This window comes from Oncorhynchus mykiss, chromosome 8, assembly GCF_013265735.2.
Source record: "Oncorhynchus mykiss isolate Arlee chromosome 8, USDA_OmykA_1.1, whole genome shotgun sequence".
Lineage (NCBI taxonomy): Eukaryota > Metazoa > Chordata > Actinopteri > Salmoniformes > Salmonidae > Oncorhynchus > Oncorhynchus mykiss.
In genome coordinates, this window is record NC_048572.1 from 76,569,692 (window position 1) to 76,596,326 (window position 26,635).

Below are 26,635 nucleotides of genomic sequence, written 5' to 3' on the forward strand. Positions count from 1 at the left end.
GCTTCATACTCATCGCCAAACCCACTGGCTGCAGGTCATCTACAAGTCTCTGCTAGGTAAAGCCCCACCTTATCTCAGCTCACTGGTCACCATAGCAGCACCCACCCGTAGCACCCTCTCCAGCAGGTGTATCTCACTGGTCACCCCCAAAGCCAATTCCTCATTTGGCCGCCTTTCCTTCCAGTTCTCTGCTGCCAATGACTGGAACGAACTGCAAAAATCACTGAAGCTGGAGACCCATATCTCCCTCACTAGCTTTAAGCACCAGCTGTCAGAGCAGCTCACAGATCACTGCACCTGTACATAGCCCATCTGTAAATAGCCAACTACCTCATCCCCATCCTGTATTTATTTATTTATCTTGCTCCTTTGCACCCCAGTATCTCTACTTGCACATTCATCTTCTGCACATCTACCATTCCAGTGTCTAATTGCTATATTGTAATTACTTCACCACCATGACCTATTTATTGCCTTACCTCCCTTATCTTACCTCATTTGCACTCACGGTGTATAGATTTTTTTTTCTATTGTATTATTGACTGTATGTTTATTCCATGTGTAACTCTGTGTTGTTGTATGTGTCGAACTGCTGTCCTTTATCTTGGCCAGGTCACAGTACAAACTAGACAACCTAGAAAACCTTTGACCAGACAGTACAGCTGTTCCAATAACCAATTTAACTGCCTGTCCATTTGTTGTGTTAACCTGTCTGTTCTCGCTGTCTCTATCTGTCTGCAGTGACGCTGTTGGACTCCATGTCTGCTCTGGGAGACCTGGGCTGGGAGGCATACCCTGCAGAGGGGGTGAGTAACACTGTGACATCACTTCCTGTCTCATACAGCCATACGGGATCCCTTCAACCCCGATCCCACACACACACACACACACACACACACACACACACACACACACACACACACACACACACACACACACAGACAGAGAGAGAGAGAGGAAGAGAGAGAAATAGAAAGAAAGAGAGAGAGATGTATGACCAAATATATGACCATATTAGAGACTAATATTTCCCTCAAATTACACAGACCCACAAAGAATTTGAAAACAAATCCAATTTTGATAAACTTACATATCCATTGGGTGAAATACCAGAGTGTGCCATCACAGCAGCAATATTTGTGACCTGTAGCCACAAGAAAAGGGCAACCAGTGAAGAACCAACACCCTTGTTAATACAACCCATATTTATGCTTATTTATTTAGCCTTTTGTACTTTAACTATTTTTACGTCATTACAAAACTCTATATAACCGTAATATGACATTTGAAATGTCTCTATTCCTTTGGAACTTTTGTGAGTGTAATGTTTACTGTTCATTCTATATTATTTATTATCCATTTCACTTGCTTTAGCAATGTAAACATGTGTTTCCCATGCCAATGTGTTTCCCATGCCAACGAAAGCCCTTTGAATTTTGAGAGAGAGAGAGAGAGAGAGAGAGAGTTGACTTCTGTGATTTGGGGAGGGGGTGCATATTGTTATGTAACAATGGTATGTAACACTGACTTTGGGTTGTGTAACAGGCTGTGATTTGGGAGGGGGTGCATATTGTTATGTAACAATGGTATGTAACACTGACTTTGGGTTGTGTAACAGGCTGTGATTTGGGAGGGGGTGCATATTGTTATGTAACACTGACTTTGGGTTGTGTAACAGGCTGTGATTTGGGGAGGGGGTGCATATTGTTATGTAACACTGGTGTTGGGTTGTGTAACAGGCTGTGATTTGGGGAGGGGTGCATATTGTTATGTAACACTGACGTTGGGTTGTGTAACAGGCTGTGATTTGGGGAGGGGGTGCATATTGTTATGTAACACTGACGTTGGGTTGTGTAACAGGCGGTGATTTGGGGAGGGGTGCATATTGTTATGTAACACTGACGTTGGGTTGTGTAACAGGCTGTGATTTGGGGAGGGGGTGCATATTGTTATGTATCACTGACGTTGGGTTGTGTGACAGGCTGTGATTTGGGGAGGGGGTGCATATTGTTACGTAACACTGGTGTTGGGTTGTGTAACAGGCTGTGATTTGGGGAGGGGGTGCATATTGTTATGTAACACTGACGTTGGGTTGTGTGACAGGCTGTGATTTGGGGAGGGGGTGCATATTGTTACGTAACACTGACGTTGGGTTGTGTAACAGGCTGTGATTTGGGGAGGGGGTGCATATTGTTATGTAACACTGACGTTGGGTTGTGTAACAGGCTGTGATTTGGGGAGGGGGTGCATATTGTTACGTAACACTGGTGTTGGGTTGTGTAACAGGCTGTGATTTGGGGAGGGGGTGCATATTGTTACGTAACACTGACGTTGGGTTGTGTGACAGGCTGTGATTTGGGGAGGGGGTGCATATTGTTACGTAACACTGACGTTGGGTTGTGTAACAGGCTGTGATTTGGGGAGGGGGTGCATATTGTTACGTAACACTGGTGTTGGGTTGTGTAACAGGCGGTGATTTGGGGAGGGGGTGCATATTGTTACGTAACACTGGTGTTGGGTTGTGTAACAGGCTGTGATTTGGGGAGGGGGTGCATATTGTTACGTAACACTGACGTTGGGTTGTGTAACAGGCTGTGATTTGGGGAGGGGGTGCATATTGTTATGTAACACTGACGTTGGGTTGTGTGACAGGCTGTGATTTGGGGAGGGGGTGCATATTGTTACGTAACACTGACGTTGGGTTGTGTAACAGGCTGTGATTTGGGGAGGGGGTGCATATTGTTATGTAACACTGACGTTGGGTTGTGTGACAGGCTGTGATTTGGGGAGGGGGTGCATATTGTTACGTAACACTGGTGTTGGGTTGTGTGACAGGCTGTGATTTGGGGAGGGGGTGCATATTGTTACGTAACACTGACGTTGGGTTGTGTAACAGGCTGTGATTTGGGGAGGGGGTGCATATTGTTACGTAACACTGACGTTGGGTTGTGTAACAGGCTGTGATTTGGGGAGGGGGTGCATATTGTTACGTAACACTGACGTTGGGTTGTGTAACAGGCTGTGATTTGGGGAGGGGGTGCATATTGTTACGTAACACTGGCGTTGGGTTGTGTAACAGGCTGTGATTTGGGGAGGGGGTGCATATTGTTACGTAACACTGACGTTGGGTTGTGTAACAGGCTGTGATTTGGGGAGGGGGTGCATATTGTTATGTAACACTGGTGTTGGGTTGTGTAACAGGCTGTGATTTGGGGAGGGGGTGCATATTGTTACGTAACACTGGTGTTGGGTTGTGTAACAGGCTGTGATTTGGGGAGGGGGTGCATATTGTTATGTAACACTGGCGTTGGGTTGTGTAACAGGCTGTGATTTGGGGAGGGGCTGCATATTGTTATGTATCACTGACGTTGGGTTGTGTAACAGGCTGCTGTGAAGGAAACAACCCAGGGAGTATCAGAATGTCAGAGTCATGCCTCGTTAAAACACAAGATAGTGAATGAATGAATGAATGAATGAAAAGGCATTCGGCAAGAAACGACATAACTGAAGAAACCAGCTGAAGAGAAAGAGAGAGTTGAAATCCAGAGTGTTTCCTTTCTTTAATAAGAGCCAGGTCTGCCTTTCGCAGCCTTTCACAATAACAATGCTCACTGTGTCTGTACAGAGTCAAAGCTTTCCTTAATTTTGGGTCAGTCACAGTGGTCAGGTATTCTTCCATTGTGTACTCTCTGTTAAGGGCTAAATAGCGTTCTAGTTTGCCCTGATTTTTGTTAATTGTTTCCAATGTGTCACGTAATTATCTTTTTGTTTTCTCATTATTTGGTTTGTTCTAATTGTGCTGCTGTCCTGGGGCTCTGTGGGGTCTGTTTGTGTTTGTGAACAGAGTCCCAGGACCAGCTTGCTTTGGGGACTCTTCTCCAGGTTGATCTCTCTGTAGATGATGGCATTATTATGGAAGGTTCGGGAATTGCTTCCTTTTAGGCGGTTGTAGAATTTAATGGCTATTCGCCTTCTTCTTCTCTGCATGCATTATTTGGTGGTGTACGTTGCACACTGATGATATTTTTGCAGAATTCTGCATGCAATGTCTCAATTTGGTGTGTGTCTCATTTTGTGAATTCATGGTTGGTGAGCAGACCCCAGACCTCACAACCATAAAGGGCAATGGGTTCGATAACTGATTCAAGTATTTTTAGCCAGATCCTAATTGGTATGTCATGTTATGTTCCTGTTGATGGCATAAAAGGCCCTTCTTGACTCTCACATCGTAAACAGCTTTGTGGAAGTTACCTATGGTGCTGATGTTTAGGCCAAGGTATGTATAGTTTTTTGTGTGCTCTAAGATCAAATCAAATCTAAAGCAACAGTGTCTAGATGGAATGTGTATTTGTGGTCCTGGCATCTGGACCTTTTATAGAACACCATTATTTTTGTCTTACTGAGATTTACTGTCATGGCCCAGGTCTGACAGAATCTGTGCAGAACATCTAGGTGCTACTGTAGGCCCTCCTTGGTTGGGGACAGAAGCACCAGATTATTAGCAAACAGTAGACATTTGACTTCAGATTCTAGTAGGCTGAGGCCAGTTGCTGCAGACTATTCGAGTGCACTCGGTAATTCATTGATATTTCATGTTTGTGAGAGGGTGGGGCTTAAGATATATACCTGTCTCACCCCATGGCCCTATGGAAAGAAATGTGTGTGTCTTTTTGCCTATTTTAACTGCATACTTGTTGTTTGTGTACATGGATTTTAAAATGTTGTATGTTTTTCCCAAACACAACTTTCTATCAATTTGTATAGCAGGTCCTCATGCCAAATTGAGTCAGACGCTTTTTATTTTATTATCCCCTTTTTCTCCCCAATTTCGTGGTATCCAATTATTAGTAGTTACTGTCTTGTCTGATCGCTACAACTCCCGTACGGCTCGGGAGAGATGAATGTCGAGAGCCATGCGTCCTCCGAAACACAACCCAACCAAGCCGCACTGCTGAGTCAGAAGCTTTTTTGAAGTCAACAAAACATGAGAAGTCTCTGCCTTTGTTTGGGCGACGTTCGGCAGTTGACGTCACCGGCTTTCTAGCTACCGCCGATCCATTTTTCATTTTCCATTTGTTCTGTCTTTGTCTTTTACACCTGGCTTCACTCAACCAATTACTTGTTTATTATTTAACCCTCTGACTTGAATATTTTTTATTGTTTACCTTTATTTAACCAGGCAAGTCATGTCTTGTTTGTGAGTTTGTTCTGTTTTGTGGGCTTGTTGCTATGTATTTTTTGTATTTTGAGTAAATTACGCCGTTCTGTTGTCCTGCGCCTGACTATCTATACACTCAGGACTATTACAGTTTATTTCTTTGTCAATTAAGGCATGCAAGGTGAATATTTTTTTTTATTTAACCAGGCAAGTCAGTTAAGAACAAATTATTATTTTCAATGACGGCCTAGGAACAGTGGGTTACGACAGATTTGTACCTTGTCAGCTCGGGGGTTTGAACTTGCAACCTTCCGATTACTAGTCCAACGCTCTAACCACTAGGCTACCCGGCCTAGTGGTCCTTTGTACAGTAATTTGGTAAAAAGCCAATTTGACATTTGCTCAGTACATTGTTTTCACTGGGGAAAAGTACAAGTCTGCTGTTAATGATAATGCAGAGGATTTTCCCAAGGTTGCCGAAGACACATATCACACGGTAGTTATTGGGGTCAGATTTGTCTCCACTTTTGTGGATTGGGGTTATCAATCCTTGGTTCCAAATATTGACAAAGATGCCATAGCTGAGGATGATGTTAAAGAGTTTAAGTATAGCCAATTGGAATTTGTGGTGATTATATTTTATAATTTAATTTAGGATATCATCAACAGCATAGGCCTTTTAGGGTTGGAGTGTATGTATTTTGTCCTGTCGTTCATTCAGTGTAATTGGAGAATCCAGTAGGTTCTGGTGGTCTTTAAGAGAAGACACTGCCAACAAAATTAGGTAGAGCTGCACTTCCTAACCTCCTGTCAAATGTATGAGACCATATTAGAGACACATATTTTCCTCAGATTACACAGACCCACAAAGAATTCAAAAACAAACCCAATTTTGATGAAATTCCGCAGTGTGCCATCACAGCAGCAAGATTTGTGACCTGTTACCGCAAGAAAAGGGCACCCAGTGAAGAACAAACACCAATGTAAAAACAACCCACATTTATGTTTATTTATTTTCCCTTGTGTACTTTAACTATTTGCACTTCGCTACAACACTGTATATAGACATAATATGACATTTGAAATGTCTTTATTACTTTGGAACTTGTGTGAGTGTAATATTTACTGTTCATTTCACTTTTGTTTATCCATTTCACTTGCTTTAGCAATGTAAACGTATGTTTCCCATGCCAATTAAGCCCCTTGAATTGAATTGAATTGAGAGAGAGAGTGAGAGGGATAGAGAAAGAGAGAGAGGGGGATGGAGGGAGGGAAGATGGGAGAGAAAGAGATACACATTTAGAGTTGAATGATGCAAGATAAACACCAAGTTCAATCAAGCACCAGTCATAACCAAACCATTTCCATGCATACATCTTTTCATGGCTTTTCTTTCTTTCAAGAAACAAACGTTTAGGCTGTCACAGAGTCCTACTGGTGGCAGCGACTCTAGGAAACTGAGACATACATTATAGACTTCACTCCCCCTCACTCACTCTCCAGGATAACAGAGGGAAGATCATGGGAAATTAGAACATGCTCATTACAGGAAAGAAGGTGGGGGATAAGGGAGACATTTAACATTTGTCATTTAGCAGACCATCTTATCCACAGCATCGACAGATTTTTCACTTCGTCTGCTCGGCTACCTGCCCTCCGAGAGAGCGAGCGTGCGAGAGAGGGAAGTATAGCTGAGGCACTGAGCAGGAGGAGCAGTATGTAGGTCTCTGGATCTTGTGTTTCATATGAGGGGGATTATTTATTTCAACTCTGACCCCGGGATCTGCAGGCAGGTCACAGAGACAGACATTTCCACCGTTCAGATATGGCCTCGGCTGGATAGCTGTCTCTCGGACTCAATCCACCACCACTTGACCCCCGCTGGTCAGACTTAATATGGCCCACCCAAAGCCAGATGTGTGCCGGAGTCTGGGCAATCCATTTATGTCACACAGCGGGGGCATTTCTGCCGAGGGATAGAAAACAGTTACACACTACCCATATCTTTATTAATTTCTTGGGATCGCCCCCTCCCCTACTCTTTTCTCTCTAACAGACGTTGTTTGAGTTTGATGACCAATTGTATGTCAGTATCTATAACTACCAGATAATTGCGAGGGGAACTTATGTTAAGCCAATAATTGGTTGAACAAAAGCCCTGATCCTACAGTTTTGCCCCACTTCAAAGCAATCGGGTCAGTTTCATTGTGATTGGCCAAGGGATCGGAACAGAATTAATTAGAGGTCAGCCCGAACTGCCATCGCTATAGCAACAGTTTCACTGATTGTGTGTGTGTGATGATTGAGAGAGCGTGTCTAAACCCTCCAAACTATCTAAACAGTTCTGTCTGGTTCACAAAAATAGTATTTTCCTACCAAACACTCATGGGAAAATTGGACAGCATCATCCATATTCATCATTTCAGAATTATTTTGTTTAGATTGAAAGCAAACACTATGTACTGAATACTCAGGGAGAGAAAAGGTGTAGATTCATGCGCAGAGCGCATAGATGTATATTAAGCCTTGTTTATTAAGATGTTTCTCAAGCCTTCTAACAAGGCAGGAATCGTGGTCGCAGGCAGGCAATGGTCAAACACAGTTAGGCAGTCAAAAACAAACAACACCTCAACCATACAAACAGAAAGAACTGAACTAAATAGGGAGCTGATGAGACCAGGTGAGAAACCAACACAGGTGAAATCAATGAACAAAAATGAAAGACAGGACTACGTTCCAGAACACAAAGAAACGGGGCTACGTTCCAGAACACAAAGAAACGGGGCTACGTTCCAGAACACAAAGAAACGGGGTTACGTTCCAGCACACAAAGACACGGGGCTATGTTCCAGAACACAAAGAAACGGGGTTACGTTCCAGAACACAAAGAAACGGGGCTACGTTCCAGAACACAAAGAAACGGGGCTACGTTCCAGAACACAAAGAAACGGGGCTACGTTCCAGAACACAAAGAAACGGGGTTACGTTCCAGCACACAAAGAAACGGGGCTAGGTTCCAGAACACAAAGAAACAGGGCTACGTTCCAGAACACAAAGAAACAGGGCTACGTTCCAGAACACAAAGAAACGGGGCTACGTTCCAGAACACAAAGAAACAGGGCTACGTTCCAGAACACAAAGAAACGGGGATACGTTCCAGAACACAAAGAAACGGGGCTACGTTCCAGAACACAAAGAAACGGGGCTACGTTCCAGAACACAAAGAAACGGGGCTACGTTCCAGAACACAAAGAAACGGGGCTACGTTCCAGAACATAAAGAAACGGGGCTAGGTTCCAGAACACAAAGAAACGGGGCTACGTTCCAGAACACAAAGAAACGGGGCTACGTTCCAGAACATAAAGAAACGGGGCTACGTTCCAGAACACAAAGAAACGGGGTTACGTTCCAGCACACAAAGACACGGGGCTATGTTCCAGAACACAAAGAAACAGGGCTACGTTCCAGAACACAAAGAAACAGGGCTACGTTCCAGAACACAAAGAAACGGGGCTACGTTCCAGAACACAAAGAAACAGGGCTACGTTCCAGAACACAAAGAAACGGGGCTACGTTCCAGAACACAAAGAAACGGGGCTACGTTCCAGAACACAAAGAAACGGGGCTACGTTCCAGAACACAAAGAAACGGGGCTACGTTCCAGAAAACAAAGAAACAGGGCTACGTTCCAGAACATAAAGAAACGGGGCTAGGTTCCAGAACACAAAGAAACGGGGCTACGTTCCAGAACACAAAGAAACGGGGCTACGTTCCAGAACATAAAGAAACGGGGCTACGTTCCAGAACACAAAGAAACGGGGCTACGTTCAAGAACATAAAGAAACGGGGCTACGTTCCAGAACATAAAGAAACGGGGCTACGTTCCAGAACACAAAGAAACAGGGCTACGTTCCAGAACACAAAGAAATGGGGCTACGTTCCAGAACACAAAGAAACGGGGCTACGTTCAAGAACACAAAGAAAAATAACACAAGGTTGACTAAAAAAAGAAAAGCAGAACCTTACACACTTTCGTGTTTGATTTTCTCATATTTATTGTTGTGGGGGGAGGCTTTTGGAAACAACAGACATAAAACATTGATAAGTATCATTTTATGCTATTGGTTTGTTAGAATCTTACAGGTCCCTATTCTCATTTAACCCAGAACTAAAATCTTGCGTAATTTGGTCAGATGCTCAACACCATTTATGTTTACGTAGTCTGTCCACGAGAGATTAACAGGTCCCTCACATTTCCCCTTAAAATGTCTTATGCTACAGTTCAACATAAAAAAAAAGCTGTGGAAAGGATATGGTGATTTAGAGTAAAGCAAATGAATCTAAGAAGTGAAGTGAGCAATTCCTTAGGTAGAGGGACTATAAAGAAATCCAAGTGGCCACTAGACCAAATAGTCTGACAATGAACAGATTCCTTCAACTTAAAACAGCTCCATACACAATCAAGGAAGTCTCTATAATCCTCACTCTCAACGTCTGCTCTGAGAGAAATAAACAAAACGTCAGAATGCCCTCCTTATCCCTCAATAACTTTCCCCTTTAACTCCATACTCACTGCTCTCTAGAGAACCAGCTGTGTGTGCATCTGTGCAGTGTGTGTGTGTGTTTGTGTGTGCATGCAGCCGTTTGTGTGTGTGTGTGTTTGTGTATGTGCGTATCTCCTCCTGTAATGTTCAACTGGTCCCAGTTTGACACAGGTGGGTCCATTTAGCTGCCACTCGCATCTGAAATTTCCCTAATTCATTCCTCGCTCGCTTTTTCACTCCATCCTCATCTGTCGTTTTCTTTTTCTAAATGCTGAAATACAAAGAGAGAGAGAAAAAAAAAGACAAGAGAAAGAGTTGGCCTTGGCCTAGAATGCAACAATTTTCTATGTCGCTCAGAGTCGTAACATCATGGTAGTTATAGCCTATTCACAGGACATAGAGATTCCCCTGGCCAGGTCAATTGGTCTGTAAAAACAACTGTCCCTACCAATGATATAAACTCAGTGGTAGTCTAGTCCCAGCTGGATAGGATAGGACACAACATGTTTATATCATTGGTAGGGCCAGTTGCTGAATGGCCAGTGGATTTAAAGAAGCTAAGGGGGACTCTGTTTGTTGTAATACTCAAGGCTTTGGGTGAAATGCGTCCAGCTTTTGCCTGCTTGTCGGCCCATCAAGTTAAATGACCCTCAAAATCAGAGCATTGGCTTCCTAGTCACAAACTCCCTCGTCTTTCTCTCTCCTGTCTTCACCTTCCCTCTTTCTACCTTCCTCTTCCATGTCTATTTCCTGTCTCTTTCCTGTCTCTTCCCTGCCTCAAATTGATTCGTCACCCCCCCGCCCCAACACTCCAGTTTAATATGCATCCAATCCAAGTCAAATGACAGGGAAAGTTTCACAGTTTCACTGACCAGAAAATTACGACTGTGAGATTTACATGCTGAAATGTGATATGTGTTCGTCAATCATTAGTCTTTACAATGAGGTGGTCTGTGCAACTCCTCACCCAAAATGTGATTCAAACTGAGATGGCTCGTTGTGTGTGTGTGTGTTTGTGTGTGTGACTGTGTGTGCATGCATACATAAATGCGCTTGTGTGTATGTGTGTGTGCATGCGCACGTGTGTGTTTTAACCTGGCTGTCGGCTTCCCCTCTTTGGTCTCTGAAACTCTATGAAACCACTCTGGTTAATTTTCCTTTCCTTGAAGGAATATAAATGTTTTCTTTCTCATGCGAGAAGTGTTCTTACTGCTCTGAGCACGAGTGGAAACAGATCGGCAACAGATGATGGAAGACAAAGTAGCTCTGTCTCTCTCTCTGTGTCTCTCTCTCTCTCTCTGTGTCTCTCTCTGTCTCTGTCTTTCTCTCTCTCTCGCTATGTCACTCTCTGTCAATCTCTGTCTCTCTCTGTGTCTCTCTCTCAAATCAAATCAAATTTTATTGGTCACATACACATGGTTAGCGGATGTTAATGCAAGTGTACCGAAATGCTTGTGCTTCTAGTTCTGCCCGTGCAGTCATACCTAACAAGTAATCTAACAATTTCACAACAACTACCTTACAAGTGTAAGGAATTAATAAGAATATGTACATATAAATATATGGATGAGCGATGGTTGTGCAGCATAGGTAAGATGCAGTAGATGGTATAGAGTACAGTATATACATATGAGATGAGTAATGTAGGGTATCTAGACATGATATCAAGTGGTATTGTTTAAAGTGACTAGTGATACATTTATTACATCCAATTTTTAATTATTAAAGTGGCAAGAGATTTGAGTCAGTATGTTGGCAGCAGCCACTCAATGTTAGTGACGGCTGTTTAACAGTCTGATGGCTTTGAGATAGAAGCTATTTTTCAGTCTCTCGGTTCCTGCTTTGATGCACCTGTACTGACCTCGCCTTCTGGATGATAGCGGGGTGAACAGGCAGTGGCTCGGGTGATTGTTGTCCTTGATTATCTTTTTGGCCTTCCTGTGACATTGGGTGGTGTAGGTGTCCTGGAGGGCAGGTAGTTTGCCCCCGGTGATGCGTTGTGCAGACCTCTCTACCCTCTGGAGAGCCTTACGGTTGTGGGCGGTGCAGTTGCCATACCAGGCGGTGATACAGCCCGACAAGATGCTCTCGATTGTGCATCTGTAAAAGTTTGTGAGTGTTTTCGGTGACAAGCCAAATTTCTTCAGCCTCCTAAGGTTGAAGAGGCGCTGTTGAGCCTTCTTCACCACGCTGTCTGTGTGGGTTGACCATTTCACTTTGTCCGTGATGTGTACGCTGAGGAACTTAAAACTTTCCACCTTCTCCACTACTGTCCTGTCGATGTGGATAGGGGGTGCTCCCTTTGCTGTTTCCTGAAGTCCACAATCATCTCCTTTTTTTTGTTGACTCTCTCTCTTTTTTTTGTTGACTCTCCCTCTCTCTCTCTCTCTCTCTCTCTCTCTCACTCTCTCTCTCTCTCTTGAACACACTGCACGTGGACATGCAAATACACATTTATGAAAACATACATACACATGCACGTACACTCAATATTATGTGATTACTTAAGTTCACACAAATCTTTAGTCAATTAAACACACACATACAAGACACAAACACACACACACACCCTGACACGACCACCCCCACCATCCCCTAAACCCCTCTCTCCCTTTCTCCCCCTCTCTCTATCTCTGCAGTGGGAAGAGATCAGTGTGATGGATGAGAGGAACACTCCCATGCGTACCTACCAAGTGTGTAACGTGATGGAGGCCAGTCAGAATAACTGGCTGAGGACGCGACACATCGCCCGCGACGGAGCCCAGCGTGTCTACATCGAGATCAAGTTCACCCTCCGAGACTGTAACAGCCTGCCTGGAGTACCTGGCACCTGCAAAGAGGTCCGTCTGCTCATTGTTTACATTACTCTGTCCTGCCATGTCGTCACTGTTCTGCTTATTGTTTACATTACTCTGTCCAGCCATGTTGTCAATGTTCTGCTTATTGTTTACATTACTCTGTCCTGCCATGTTGTCAATGTTCTGCTTATTGTTTACATTACTCTGTCCTGCCATGTTGGCATTGTTCTGCTTATTGTTTACATTACTCTGTCCTGCCATGTTGTCAATGTTCTGCTTATTGTTTACATTACTCTGTCCTGCCATGTTGTCAATGTTCTGCTTATTGTTTACATTACTCTGTCCTGCCATGTCGTCAATGTTCTGCTTATTGTTTACATTACTCTGTCCTGCCATGTTGTCAATGTTCTGCTTATTGTTTACATTACTCTGTCCTGCCATTTTGGCAATGTTCTGCTTATTGTTTACATTACTCTGTCCTGCCATGTTGGCTAAGTTCTGCTTATTGTTTACATTACTCTGTCCTGCCATGTTGTCAATGTTCTTCTTGCTTTATGTTTGATGAAGGTCATGGTTGACCGAAACATCACGTTTTTAATCTTAGCCTAACCAAGGTGTGCTATTTTAAGAGAGTGTCACACGCAAAAGAGGTGATCTTTCTGTTCAAGTGTTTTTCCATAGAATACGCTAAGGCATAATAAAACGTAAATTATTCTTTAAATATAAATGTTGATTTTTGTGTTGTTCATTCAGACTTTCAACATGTTCTACTATGAGTCTAGCAACGCCAACTTGTGGTTCATCAAGGAGAGTCAGTACATCAAGATAGACACCATCGCTGCTGATGAGAGCTTCACACAGGTAAGTGGAAACACTCTGAATGTAGAGGTTGCCTCTAACCACATATCTAGGATCAGCATACCCTACCCCCAATCCTAACAGGAACTATTAGGAGGATGCCAGAAGATCTGTCTCTTGACCTGTGATTACGGGCAATGTACATACAACTTACTACGCATGTGGCAAAAACAGAACTGTGAAATAAAGCCTGACTATATCTTGTTTCTAGGTTGATGAAATAAACAGTGATGGAAAAAGGACCAATTGTCATATTTGAGTAAAGTAAAGATACCCTCATAGAAAATGACTCAAGTAAAAGTGAAAGTCACCCAGTACAATAATACTTGAGTAAATATACTTCAAAAGTAAATGTAATTGATAAAATGTACTTAAGTATCAAAGTAAAAGTATACATAATTTCAAATTCCTTATACCAGACAGCACAATTTTTGTATATGTTTTATTACAGATAGCCAGGGGCGCACTCCAACACTTAGACATAATTTACAAACAAAACATTTGTGTTTAGTGAATCTGCCAGATCAGATATTATGGATGACCAGGGATGTTCTCTTGATAAGTGCGTGAATTGGACCATTTTCTCTTGCTAAGCATTCAAAATGTAACTAAAAGTTGTCAAAGATAAAAAAAAAAAATAGTAATGTACAGATACCAAACAAAACAACTTAATTAGTACTTCAAAGTATTTTTACTTAAGTACTTTACACCACTGGAAATAAATCCTGACTAAATCTTGTTTCTAGGTGGAGGAAATAATCCCTGACTATATCTTGTTACTCTCCCTCTAGGTGGATGTGGGAGATCGTGTGATGAAGCTCAACACAGAGGTCCGTGACATCAGTAACCTGAGTAAGAAGGGGTTCTACCTGGCCTTCCAGGACCTGGGGGCCTGCATCGCTCTGGTCTCTGTCAGGATCTTCTACAAGAAGTGTCCCTTCACCGTGCTCAACCTGGCCCAGTTCCCCGACACCGTCACCGGGGGCGACTCAGCCCTGGTGGAAGTGCGAGGGGTGTGTGTGAACGCCTCCCAGGAGTTTGAGACTCCCAGGATGTACTGTAGCGCGGACGGGAGCTGGCTGGTGCCCATCGGGAGGTGTGTGTGCGAGCCAGGGTACGAGGAGCATAAGGATGGCTGCCAACGTAAGTGGTTCCAATGTGTGTGTGTGTTTATGTGTTTGTGTGTGTGGTGGCTTGTGTTGATGGTGTAGGTCTGGATAAGAAGAACACAATGACCTACCTCAATGTGAATGGGTACGATGTATATAATGTGTGTTGGTTTGTGCATGTTCTAGGGTTGACTTTACATACACAACCAACGAATAGTGCCACGGCAGTCATTTTGGCTCCAGAAAGCTCACCACACAACAGCCATGAGGTGGGCAGTGAATCTATTAGGAATCAGGTGATTACACTGTACTCTGCCTGGTGGTTGCTTATTGCAAGGGTTCCCAAACTTGATCCTGGGCCCCCTGCTTGCATGTTTTGGTTTTTGCCTTAGCACTACACAGCTGATTAACATAATATGATGATGATTAGTTCGTTATTTGAATCAGCTGTGTAGTGTTAGGGCAAAAATCCTATGGGTCCTGTTAGATGGGTCCTAGTGCCCTGTGGGTACTGTTAGATGGGTCCCAGTGCCCTGTGGGTCCTGTTAGATGGGTCCTAGTGCCCTGTGGGTCCTGTTAGATGGGTCCTAGTGCTCTGTGGGTCCTGTTACATGGGTCCTAGTGCCTTGAGGATCCTGTTAGATGGATCCTAGTGCCCTGTGGATCCTGTTAGATGGGTCCTAGTGCTCTGTGGGATCTAGATCTACTGCTGTGTCGTTGGAGGCTGCTCAGGGGAGGACGGCTCATAATAATGTCCTTGAACAGAGTAAATGGAAATGCATCAAACACCTAGAAAGCATGTTTTTTATGTATTTGATACCAAATTTAGGTGCCACCAACCTCCTGCGGTGTGTGCAGTACTGAGAATCTGTGCCAGAGAGAATCTGAATACAGAGAGAGACGGCAGCTCTGTGGGAAACAATGTGGTTTACCAGGAAGTGTGTGTGCGCGTGTGTGTGTGTGTGTGTGTGTGTGTGTGTGTGTGTGTGTGTGTGTGTGTGTGTCAGAGTTTTAGGCAACCCCCTATGCAGCGAGGATAATGTTCATAGAGAAGGTTGGGAATTGCTGGGAGGCAGTTTGTGTTATGAGTGTGTGTGTATATGGACTTGTATCTGTGAGTGTGTGTGTGAGCAAAAGGAGAAGTATGAGTCAGAACTAAGTGACTGTTCCATTATTCCGTCTTTAGAGTGGGAGAGGGGATGCTTCAGGTTGCATAGTATTGAGTTGTAAAACTCCACGGATCTGTGTGTGTGTGTGTGTGTGTGTGTGTGTGTGTGTGTGTGTGTCCTTGCTAGTGGCTGTCTAAGGCTCAGCTGTGAAAACTAAACCCCATGATACTCTATGTAGGTATGCTGTTTGTTGCTCCAGTACAATGCAGCACAACATACACAGGTTTTCTCACCAGTTCTTTGGGAATATAGAGTATTGCAGTACTGGTTCTGGTGCCCAAATACCCTAGGAGGCTAATAGAATAACAACTATTGCTTGGTGCTTTTCATTGTGAGATTATTATTCTGTCAGATTGTGTCAGATTACTATAGTGGAATGACCACAGTTTTTCTGCTTCTTAACACTATTATACGAACCCACAGTTAGAACTTTATTGAAACTCCAGGTACATCTCTGACCTTTAGTGACCTCATCAGTCTGTTGTGTGACTCATTCCTGTCCAGAGAGAATAAATGAGTCAAGCAAAGAGCCTTTAAGAAGCTACCTTTAACTCAATAACTGTGTGTGTGTGTGTGTGTGTGTGTGTGTGTGTGTGTGTGTGTGTGTGTGTGTGTGTGTGTGTGTGTGTGTGTGTGTGTGTGTGTGTGTGTGTGTATGTGTGGTGTGTGTGTGTGTATGTGTGTGTGTGTGTGTGTGTGTGTGTGTGTGTGTGTGTGTGTGTGTGTGTGTGTATGCGTGGTGTGTGTGTGTGTGTGTGTGTGTGTTGAACAGCAGACATAATGATGTAGCCTTATTGACAGCCAGGTCAGGGGTCAGGAGATATGTGTCTGTGTCATCTAAAGCCATGAGTTAAAGCTAGGTGCCGCTGTGTGTGCAGGGAATGGCTGTTCATAGAGACACACAGAGAGAGAGGAGGATATGCCATTCATGCTTCTGCTATTCTACCGAATAACAAGTCTCTTTTATTGTGTTTTGAAGTTGAGCTCTTACCTATGTGTTAGATTGACATACACTACATTACTAAACGTATGTGGACACCTGCTCGTCGAACATCTCATTCCAAAATCATGGGCATTAATATGGAGTTTTGTCCAATCTTTGCTGCTATAACAGCCTCCACTCTTCTGGGAAGACTTTCTCCTAGATGTTGGAACATTGCTGCGGGGACTTGCTTCCATTCAGCCACAAGAACATTAGTGAGGTCGGGCACTGATGTTGGGCGATTAGGCCTGGCTCGCAGTCCACGTTTCAGTTAATTCCAAAAGTGTTCGATGGGGTTCTGTGCAGGTTAGTCATCCACACTGATCACGAAAATATGGACCTCACTTTTTTTTCTGTATGGACCTCGCTTTGTGCACGGGGGCATTGTCATTTTGAAACAGGAAAGGGCCTTCCCCAAGCTGTAGCCATAAAGTTGGAAGCACAGAATCGTCTAGAATGTCATTGTATGCTGTAGCATTAAGATTGTCCTTCACTGGAACTAAGGGGCCAGAACCATGACAAACAGCCCCAGACTATTACTCCTCCTCCTCCAAGCTTTACAGTTGGTACTGTGCATTGGGGCAGGTAGCGTTCTCCAGATTCCTCTGTTGCACTGCCCGATGGTGAAGCGTGATTCATCACTCAAGAGAATGCGTTTCCACTGCTCCAGAGTCCAATGGCGGCGAGATTTACACCACTCCAACCGGCTACACCACTCCAACCGGCTGCTTGGCCCATTTCCTGAAGCTCCCAACGAACAGTTCTTGTGCTTACGTTGCTTCCAGAGGCAGTTTGGAAGTTGGCAGTGAGTGTTGCAACCGACGTTTCCACTTCACAATATGAAATTTGATGAACTGACTTATTGGAAAGCTGGCATCCTTTTACAGTGCCACGTTGAAAGTCACTGAGCTCTTCAGTAAGGCCATTCTACTGCCAGTGTTTGTCTATGGAGATTGCATGGCTGTGTGCTCGATTTTATACATCTGTCAGCAACGGGTGTGGCTGAAATAGCCGAATCCAATAACTTGAACGGGTGTCCACATACTTTTGTATTTATGGTGTACCAACAAAAACATGCTAGATCTTAGGCATCTATAGATCTTTACATTGCAACTACATTGGCTGTTGTCCAGTATTGTTCAATGTCATATCTCTTAAAAGAACATCTAAACATTAACTTAGTCAATAATCACACAGCTTTTAACAAAGAGGTCTGGAGGACACAAAGAGACGTGACACCCCTGCGTAACGTTCTAATGTGCCCCTAGGAGAACAGGCACCATGCTTTTAGTGCTAAAGCCCCGCTCCAAACAAAAAAAGGTGTCTGCCCTGCTTTCACACACAGAGCTTCTGAAAAGCTTCCACTGGGAAAACCAAGGTTACACTGACTCACTAATGCATTTGAATCAGCCTCTCTCTCTTTCTGTTTCTCTCTCCACCATACTCTCTCTCTCTCTGCTCATCTCCCTCTTACTGTCTCTCATTCTCCCTCTATGTCTCGCTCCAGCCCAATCCCTCACTCATCCCCCCCTTCCTCCCCTTCTCCCCCCTCTCTGTTGTACTGTGTGAAGTGTTCATGGAGTCATTACAGCTCTCATCCCTGTCAGACACCCAAACACCAGATTCTTCCAATTATATTTACTCTGTCAGAATGTATATTTACACTGAACAAAATATAAAAGAACCATGTAAAGTGTTGATCCTATGTTTCATGAGCTGAAATAAAAATCCCTGTTTTCCATATGCACATTTCTTTCAAATGTTGTGCACAAAGTTGTGTACATCCCTGTTAGTGAGCATTTCTCCTTTTGCCAAGATAATCCTGATTAAACAGCATTATCATTAAACAGGTGCATCTTATGCTATGGACAATAAAAGGCCACTCTAAAATGTGCAATACAATGCAACAGATGCCTCAAGTTTTGAGGGAGCATGCAATTGGCATGCTGACTGCAAGAATGTCCACCAAAGCTGTTGCCAGAAATGTAATGTTAATTTCTCTACCATAAGCTGCCTCCAACGTTGCTTTAGAGAATTTGGTAGTAGGTCCAACTGGCCTCACAACCGAAGACCACGTGTAACCACGCCAGCTCAGGACCTCCACATCCAGCTTCTTCACCTGTGGGATTGTCTGAGACCAGCCCCCCAGACAGCTGATGAAACAGTGGGTTTGCACAACCGAATAATTTCTGTACAAACTGTCAGAAACCGTCTAAGGGAAGCTCATCTGCATGCTTTTCATCCTTCTCAGAGTCTTGACCTGACTGCAGTTCATTCAGTGGCCAAATGCTCACTTTCGATGGTCACTGACACGCTGGAGAAGTACCGGGCAGACAGCAGACAACGTGTAGGGTGTCGGGAGGGCGAGCGGTTTGTTGATGTCAACCTTGTGAACAGAGTGCCCCATGGTGGCGGTGGGGTTATGGTATGGGTAGGCATAAGCTACGAACAACGAACACAATTGCATTTCATCGATGGAAACTTGAATGCACAGAGATACTGTGACGAGATCCTGAGGTCCATTGTCGTGTCATTCATCCGCCGCCATCACCTCATGTTTCAGCATGATAATGCACGACCCCATGTCGCAGGGATCTGTACACAATTCCAGGAAGCTGAAAATGTCCCAGTTCTTCAATGGCCTGCATACTCACCAGACATGTCACCCATTGAGCATGTTTGGGATTCTCTGGATTGACGTGTACGACAGCGTGTTCCAGTTCCTGCCAATATCCAGCAACTTTGCACAGCCATTGAAGAGGAGTGGGACAACATTCCACAGGCCACAATTAACAGCCTGATCAACTCTATGCCAAGGAGATATGTCGTGATGCATGAGGCAAATGGTAGTCACACCAGATATTGACTGGTTTTCTGATCCACGCCCCTACCTTTTATTAAAGATATCTGTGACCAACAGATGCATCTGTATTCCCAGTCATGTGAAATCCATAGATTAGGGTCAGATTTTATTTATTTGAATTGACTGATTTCCTTATATGAACTGTAACACAGTAAAATCGTTGAAATTGTTTCATGTTTCGTTTATATTTTTGTTCATTGTAATATGTTACATTTTCCATGGGCTCAGTTTTGCTGTTTTTCCCTCGTTCTGTACTGGTAATACTGACCTCCCCCTCCTCTCCCTTCACTTCAACTAGCACCTTCTTCTCCCACACACAGCTGAGTGAGGGAAAGAGAGGGAGAAAGAGAGTGAGAGAGAAAGAGAGAGAGAGAGAGGGGGGGAGCTCTCTCTCTTAAACTTACACTTACTCACCCTTCTCCCCTGTCATGTGCTTACCTGGAAGTCATGCACCAGTGGAGAGAATGTTCTTCCAAATGAATGATATATGGACAGCAGCAAGAAATAGGTTCACTGTTCCTACCATCAAGGCCATGCTTATTGTGAAGACAAACTTCAACATCCCCTGCCAGGAGTTCATGAAGAAACTGGCCAAAGACAGATCAAGAGAAATATACAGATTAGGTTGGTATAAGTATATTATGTAGTTACCAATCTCATCAGCATCTTATTTATTTATTATGTTAAGTATTTCACATGTACTATTGTCTATTTTTTCAGTTTTGCTCATGTTCTCTTCTGCTCTTAGTCTACCCAGACTACCAGGACCACTGAATGGCTGTTCAGATCAGTTCTACCCAGACTACCAGGAAAACTGAATGGCTGTTCAGATCAGTTCTACCCAGACTACCAGGACCACTGAATGGCTTTTCAGATCAGTGCTACCCAGACTACAGGACCACTGAATGGCTGTTCAGATCAGTTCTACCCAGACTACCAAGACCACTGAATGGCTTTTCAGATCAGTGCTACCCAGACTACAGGACCACTGAATGGCTGTTCAGATCAGTTCTACCCAGACTACCAGGACCACTGAATGGCTGTTCAGATCAGTTCTACCCAGACTACCAGGACCACTGAATGGCTGTTCAGATCAGTTCTACCCAGACTAGCAGGACCACTGAATGGCTGTTCAGATCAGTTCTACCCAGACTACCAGGACCACTGAATGGCTGTTCAGATCAGTTCTACCCAGACTACAGGACCACTGAATGGCTGTTCAGATCAGTTCTACCCAGACTACCAGGACCACTGAATGGCTGTTCAGATCAGTTCTACCCAGACTACCAGGACCACTGAATGGCTGTTCAGATCAGTTCTACCCAGACTACCAGGACCACTGAATGGCTGTTCAGATCAGTTCTACCCAGACTACCAGGACCACTGAATGGCTGTTCAGATCAGTTCTACCCAGACTAGCAGGACCACTGAATGGCTGTTCAGATCAGTTCTACCCAGACTACCAGGACCACTGAATGGCTGTTCAGATCAGTTCTACCCAGACTACAGGACCACTGAATGGCTGTTCAGATCAGTTCTACCCAGACTAGCAGGACCACTGAATGGCTGTTCAGATCAGTTCTACCCAGACTAGCAGGACCACTGAATGGCTGTTCAGATCAGTTCTACCCAGACTACCAGGACCACTGAATGGCTGTTCAGATCAGTTCTACCCAGACTACCAGGACCACTGAATGGCTGTTCAGATCAGTTCTACCCAGACTACCAGGACCACTGAATGGCTGTTCAGATCAGTTCTACCCAGACTAGCAGGACCACTGAATGGCTGTTCAGATCAGTTCTACCCAGACTACAGGACCACTGAATGGCTGTTCAGATCAGTTCTACCCAGACTACCAGGACCACTGAATGGCTGTTCAGATCAGTTCTACCCAGACTAGCAGGACCACTGAATGGCTGTTCAGATCAGTTCTACCCAGACTACCAGGACCACTGAATGGCTGTTCAGATCAGTTCTACCCAGACTACCAGGACCACTGAATGGCTGTTCAGATCAGTTCTACCCAGACTACCAGGACCACTGAATGGCTGTTCAGATCAGTTCTACCCAGACTAGCAGGACCACTGAATGGCTGTTCAGATCAGTTCTACCCAGACTACCAGGACCACTGAATGGCTGTTCAGATCAGTTCTACCCAGACTACAGGACCACTGAATGGCTGTTCAGATCAGTTCTACCCAGACTACCAGGACCACTGAATGGCTGTTCAGATCAGTTCTACCCAGACTAGCAGGACCACTGAATGGCTGTTCAGATCAGTTCTACCCAGACTACCAGGACCACTGAATGGCTGTTCAGATCAGTTCTACCCAGACTATCAGGACCACTGATTGGCTGTTCAGATCAGTTCTACCCAGACTAGCAGGACCACTGAATGGCTGTTCAGATCAGTTCTACCCAGACTACCAGGACCACTGAATGGCTGTTCAGATCAGTTCTACCCAGACTATCAGGACCACTGAATGGCTGTTCAGATCAGTTCTACCCAGACTACCAAGACCACTGAATGGCTGTTCAGATCAGTTCTGTCTTGTCTGTAGTGTTTCTGTAGTATAGTTGTTTTCTCTATCACAGTGGGCCTGTTAGACTAAATACATGAAACCGGAATTGTCCGTTTTTTAAATTTCATAGATAATAACATTGGATATTTTAATTATATATTGACCGCCGAACTGGAAATGTCCCCCGTTTTCGTTTCAGAAATCTGGTCATCTTAGGGACGGATATTTTTAAGGTTAGGGTTAGTGCTAGCAGTAATGGGATGGGTGTTTTTAAGGTTAGGGTTAGTGCTAGCAGTAATGGGACGGGTGTTTTTAAGGTTAGGGTTAGTGCTAGCAGTAATGGGATGGGTGTTTTTAAGGTTAGGGTTAATGCTAGCAGTAAAGGGACGGGTGTTTTTAAGGTTAGGGTTAGTGCTAGCAGTAAAGGGACGGGTGTTTTTAAGGTTAGGGTTACTGCTAGCAGTAAAGGGATGGGTGTTTTTAAGGTTAGGGTTAGTGCTAGCAGTAACTGGACAGGTGTTTTTAAGGTTAGGGTTAGTGCTAGCAGTAATGGGACGGGTGTTTTTAAGGTTAGGGTTAGTGCTAGCAGTAAAGGGACGGGTGTTTTTAAGGTTAGGGTTAGTGCTAGCAGTAATGGGACGGGTGTTTTTAAGGTTAGGGTTAGTGCTAGCAGTAAAGGGACGGGTGTTTTTAAGGTTAGCGTTAGTGCTAGCAGTAAATGGACGGGTGTTTTTAAGGTTAGGGTTAGTGCTAGCAGTAAAGGGACGGGTGTTTTTAAGGTTAGGGTTAGTGCTAGCAGTAAAGGGACGGGTGTTTTTAAGGTTAGGGTTAGTGCTAGCAGTAATGGGATGGGTGTTTTTAGGGTTAGTGCTAGCAGTAACTGGACAGTTATGGTCAGAATTCCCAAAGGGCGAGGGAGAGCTTTGTATGTGTCTCTGTTTGTGGAATAAAGTTGGTCCAGAGTTTTTTACCCTCTTTTTGCACATTCATCATGCTGATAGAAATTTGGTAAGACGGATTTAAGTTTCACTGCATTAAAGGCCCCGGCTACTAGGAGCGCTGCCTTTGGTGGAGCGTTTTCCTGTTTGTTTATGGCGAAATACAGCTCATTCAGTGCGGTCTTAGTGCCAGCATCAATCTTTGGTGTTATGTACACAGCTACGAAAAATACAGATGGGAACTCTCCAGGTAGATTTTTTTATTTTTTTATTTTTTTTGTTTCACCTTTATTTAACCAGGTAGGCTAGTTGAGAACAAGTTCTCATTTGCAACTGCGACCTGGCCAAGACAAAGCATAGTTTGGTCTACAGCTTATCATGAGATACTCTACTTCAGGCGAGCAAAACCTCAAGACTTCATTACATATCGTGCACCAGCTGTTACGGTTGAAGTCGGAAGATTACATACACCTTAGCCAAATACATTTCAAATCAGTTTTTCACAATTCCTGACATTTAATCCCAGTAAACATTCCCTGTCTTAGGTCAGTTAGGATCATAACTTTATTTTTAGAATGTGAAATGTCAGAATAATAGTAGAGAGAATGATTTATGCCAGCTTTTATTTCTTTCATCACATTCCCAGTGGGTCAGAAAGTTACATACACTCAGTTAGTATTTGGTAGCATTGCCTTTAAATTGTTTACTTGGGTCAAAAGTTTCAGGTAGCTTTCCACAAGCTTCCCACAATAAATTGGGTGTCTTACCAGACGCCGTTGTTATTTCCTGCTTATACAGTGTATAACCAACAGGCTGTATTTTGATAATGTCGTCGTTCAGCCACGACTCTGTGAAACATGAGATATTACAGTTTTGAATGTCCCGTTGGTAGTTTAATCTTCCGCGTAGGTCATCGATTTTAATTTCCAAAAATTACACATTTGCTAGCAGAATGGAAGGAAGTGGGGGTTTATTCGATAGACTACGAATTCTCCCCTTTTTCTCCGCTTTCTCTTCACGCAAATGACGGGGATCTGGGCCTGTTCCTGGGGAAGCAGTATATCATTCACGTCGGACTTGTCAGACTCATTAAAGGAAAAAAAGTATTCTACCAGTCCGTGGTGAGTAATCGTAGTCCTGATGTTCAGAAGTTATTTTTGGTCATAAGAGACGGTAACAACAACGTTATGTACAAAATCAGTTAAAACATTTTTTTTTTACAAGCAACACAAAAAAACACAATTGGTTAGGAATATGTAAAACGTCAGCCTTGTTCTATGCCACCATCTTGACTCATCTCATTGCCTCTTGAATCTCTGTATCTGTCTGTCTGTCTGTCTGTCTGTCTGTCTGTCTGTCTGTCTGTCTGTCTGTCTGTCTGTCTGTCTGTCTGTCTGTCTGTAGAACTATGGATCAGGTATGTGAAAGTAATAAACCTACTTGTCTCAGATCCTCCAAGTGACGTGAACAAGGATAGTATGAAGGGGATTACATTTTGATTCAAACCCAGCCCTAATGTCAATACAGGCTGATTCTTCAATACCGTCCTTTAACAAAGGCAATGGGAATTTAATTAAATCTCTCCTTGTCAGATATTCATTCAATCAAACCTGGGCTGGATAACATAGCAACAGCTTCACATTATTCTCACTGTCAACTTTTTCTCCACCTTCACTTTTTATCACAAGCTACAAGACAAGCTACAAGATAATAAGTGCATTATTCTACCCAGAGAAACACATACAAGGTCCTCTCCGTCCTTACTTCGGCAAAATCTGGCCATGACTCAATTCTCCTGCTTCCTGAGTACAAGCAAAAGCTCAAACAGGAAGTTCCAGTGATGCGCTCAATACAGAAGTGGTCAGGCGAAGCAGACGCGAGGCTACAAGGCTGTTTTGCATGCTGGGATATGTTCCGCGATTCATCCAATAACATTGAGGAGTTTACCACAGTCACGTGCTTCATCAATACGTGTATAGATGATGTCGTCCCCACAGTGACTATAAGAATGTATCCCAACCAAAAACCATGGATTACAGGCAACATTCACACAGCTAATGTTGCTAGCTAAAGGCTAGAGCTACCGCTTACAAGGACACGGACATAGACGTATAAAAGAAAGCCCACTACGATCTCCGACGAAACATCATACATAGAAAAGGACAATATAGGAGGATGGTGGAATCCTATTACACCGGCGCTAATGCTCGTCTTATCTGGCAGGGCTTTCAGACGATAACGGATTACAAAGGGAAACCCAGCCATGAGTTGCCCAGCGATGCAGAATTCCTAAATGAGCTAAGTGCCTTTTATGCTCGCTTCTCGGAATATAACACTGTGCCTTGCATGAAAGCCTCTGTTTTTCCAGATGACTGTGTGAGCAAAATGTTTAAACTGGTTGACAATCACAAGACGGAATACTTTGGCACGTTCTCAAAGCATCACCAGCTGACAAGTAACTACACAGACGTTTTCAATCTATCCTTGTCCCAGTCTGTAATCTCAATTTGTTTCAAGTTTACCACCATTGCCCCTGTTCCCAAGAGCTGCAAGGTAACCTGCCTAAATGACTATCGCCCTGTAGCACTCACATGTTTTTTTGAAATGTTTGACACACATACAACCATCAATCCAGACATCCTGGACCCACTAGAATTTGCATGCTGCCCTAACAGATCCACAGATGATGCAATCTCAATTGCACTTCACGCTGCTCTCTCCCACCTGGACAAGAGGGGAAATAACTATGTGAGAATTCTGTTCATAGACTACAGCTCAGCGTTCAGCACCATAGTCCCCTCCAAGCTCATCACCAAGCTAGGGACCCTGAAACTGAACCTCTCCCACTGCATCTGGATCTTGGACTTCCTGATTGGCCGGCCTCAGGTGGTGAGGGTAGGCAACAATCCCTCTGCCACGCTGACCCTCAACATGGGGGACCCTCAATACGGGGGACCCTCAGGGGTGTGTGCTTAGTCCCCTCCTGTACTCCCTGTTCACCCACAACTGCATGGCCATGCACGACTCCAACACCATCATCAAGTTTGAAGACAGTGTTTGAATACGGTGTTAGGCCTAATCACCGACGGTGATCAGTCAACCTACAGGGGGAGGTCAGAGACTTAGCAGAGTGGTGCAAGAACAAAAACCTCTTCCTCAACGTCAGTAAGACCAAGGAGCTGATTGTGGACTATAAGAGAAATAGGGGAGAACACACCCCATCCACATCGACAGGGCTGTTGTGGAGCAGGTCGAGAGCTTCAAGTTCCTTGGCATCCACATTACTAAGGACGTAACATGATCAACACCCACACAGTCGTGAAGAGTGCATGGCAGCGACTCTTCCTCCTCAGGAGGCTGAAAAACTTTGACATGGGCCCTCGAATCCTCAAAAAGTTATACAGCTGCACCATCGAGAGCATCTTGACTGGCTGCATCAACAATTGGTATTGCAAATGCACCGCCTTTGATCGCAAAGCTCTACAGAGGGTGGTGCCGACAGCCCAGTACATCATTGGGGCCGAGCTCCCTGACATCAAGGACCTCTATCAGACTTTACAGGAGGAAAAGACTCCAAAGACTCCAGACATCCAAGCCATAGACTGTTCACTCTGCAGGCTCCGAGACAACTTCTACCCCAAAGCCATAAGACTGCTAAATAGACATACTGCTAAATAGTCAATTCAGGGTAAC

General features: G+C 44.1%; 1 protein-coding gene across 10 annotated transcripts in view; it reads left to right on the top strand.

Annotated features, from left to right (window-relative positions):
- LOC110530656 (ephrin type-A receptor 3) overlaps positions 1-26,635 on the top strand; it is a 193,719-nt gene that overhangs the window by 42,882 nt on the left and 124,202 nt on the right. For all 10 annotated transcript variants that reach the window (XM_036986283.1, XM_036986284.1, XM_036986286.1 and 7 more), the window contains exons 2-5: positions 742-806; positions 12,342-12,542; positions 13,254-13,361; positions 14,150-14,501. In XM_036986283.1, the coding sequence (XP_036842178.1) occupies positions 742-806; positions 12,342-12,542; positions 13,254-13,361; positions 14,150-14,501 (726 nt within the window). The remainder of the gene's footprint in view (positions 1-741; positions 807-12,341; positions 12,543-13,253; positions 13,362-14,149; positions 14,502-26,635) is intronic.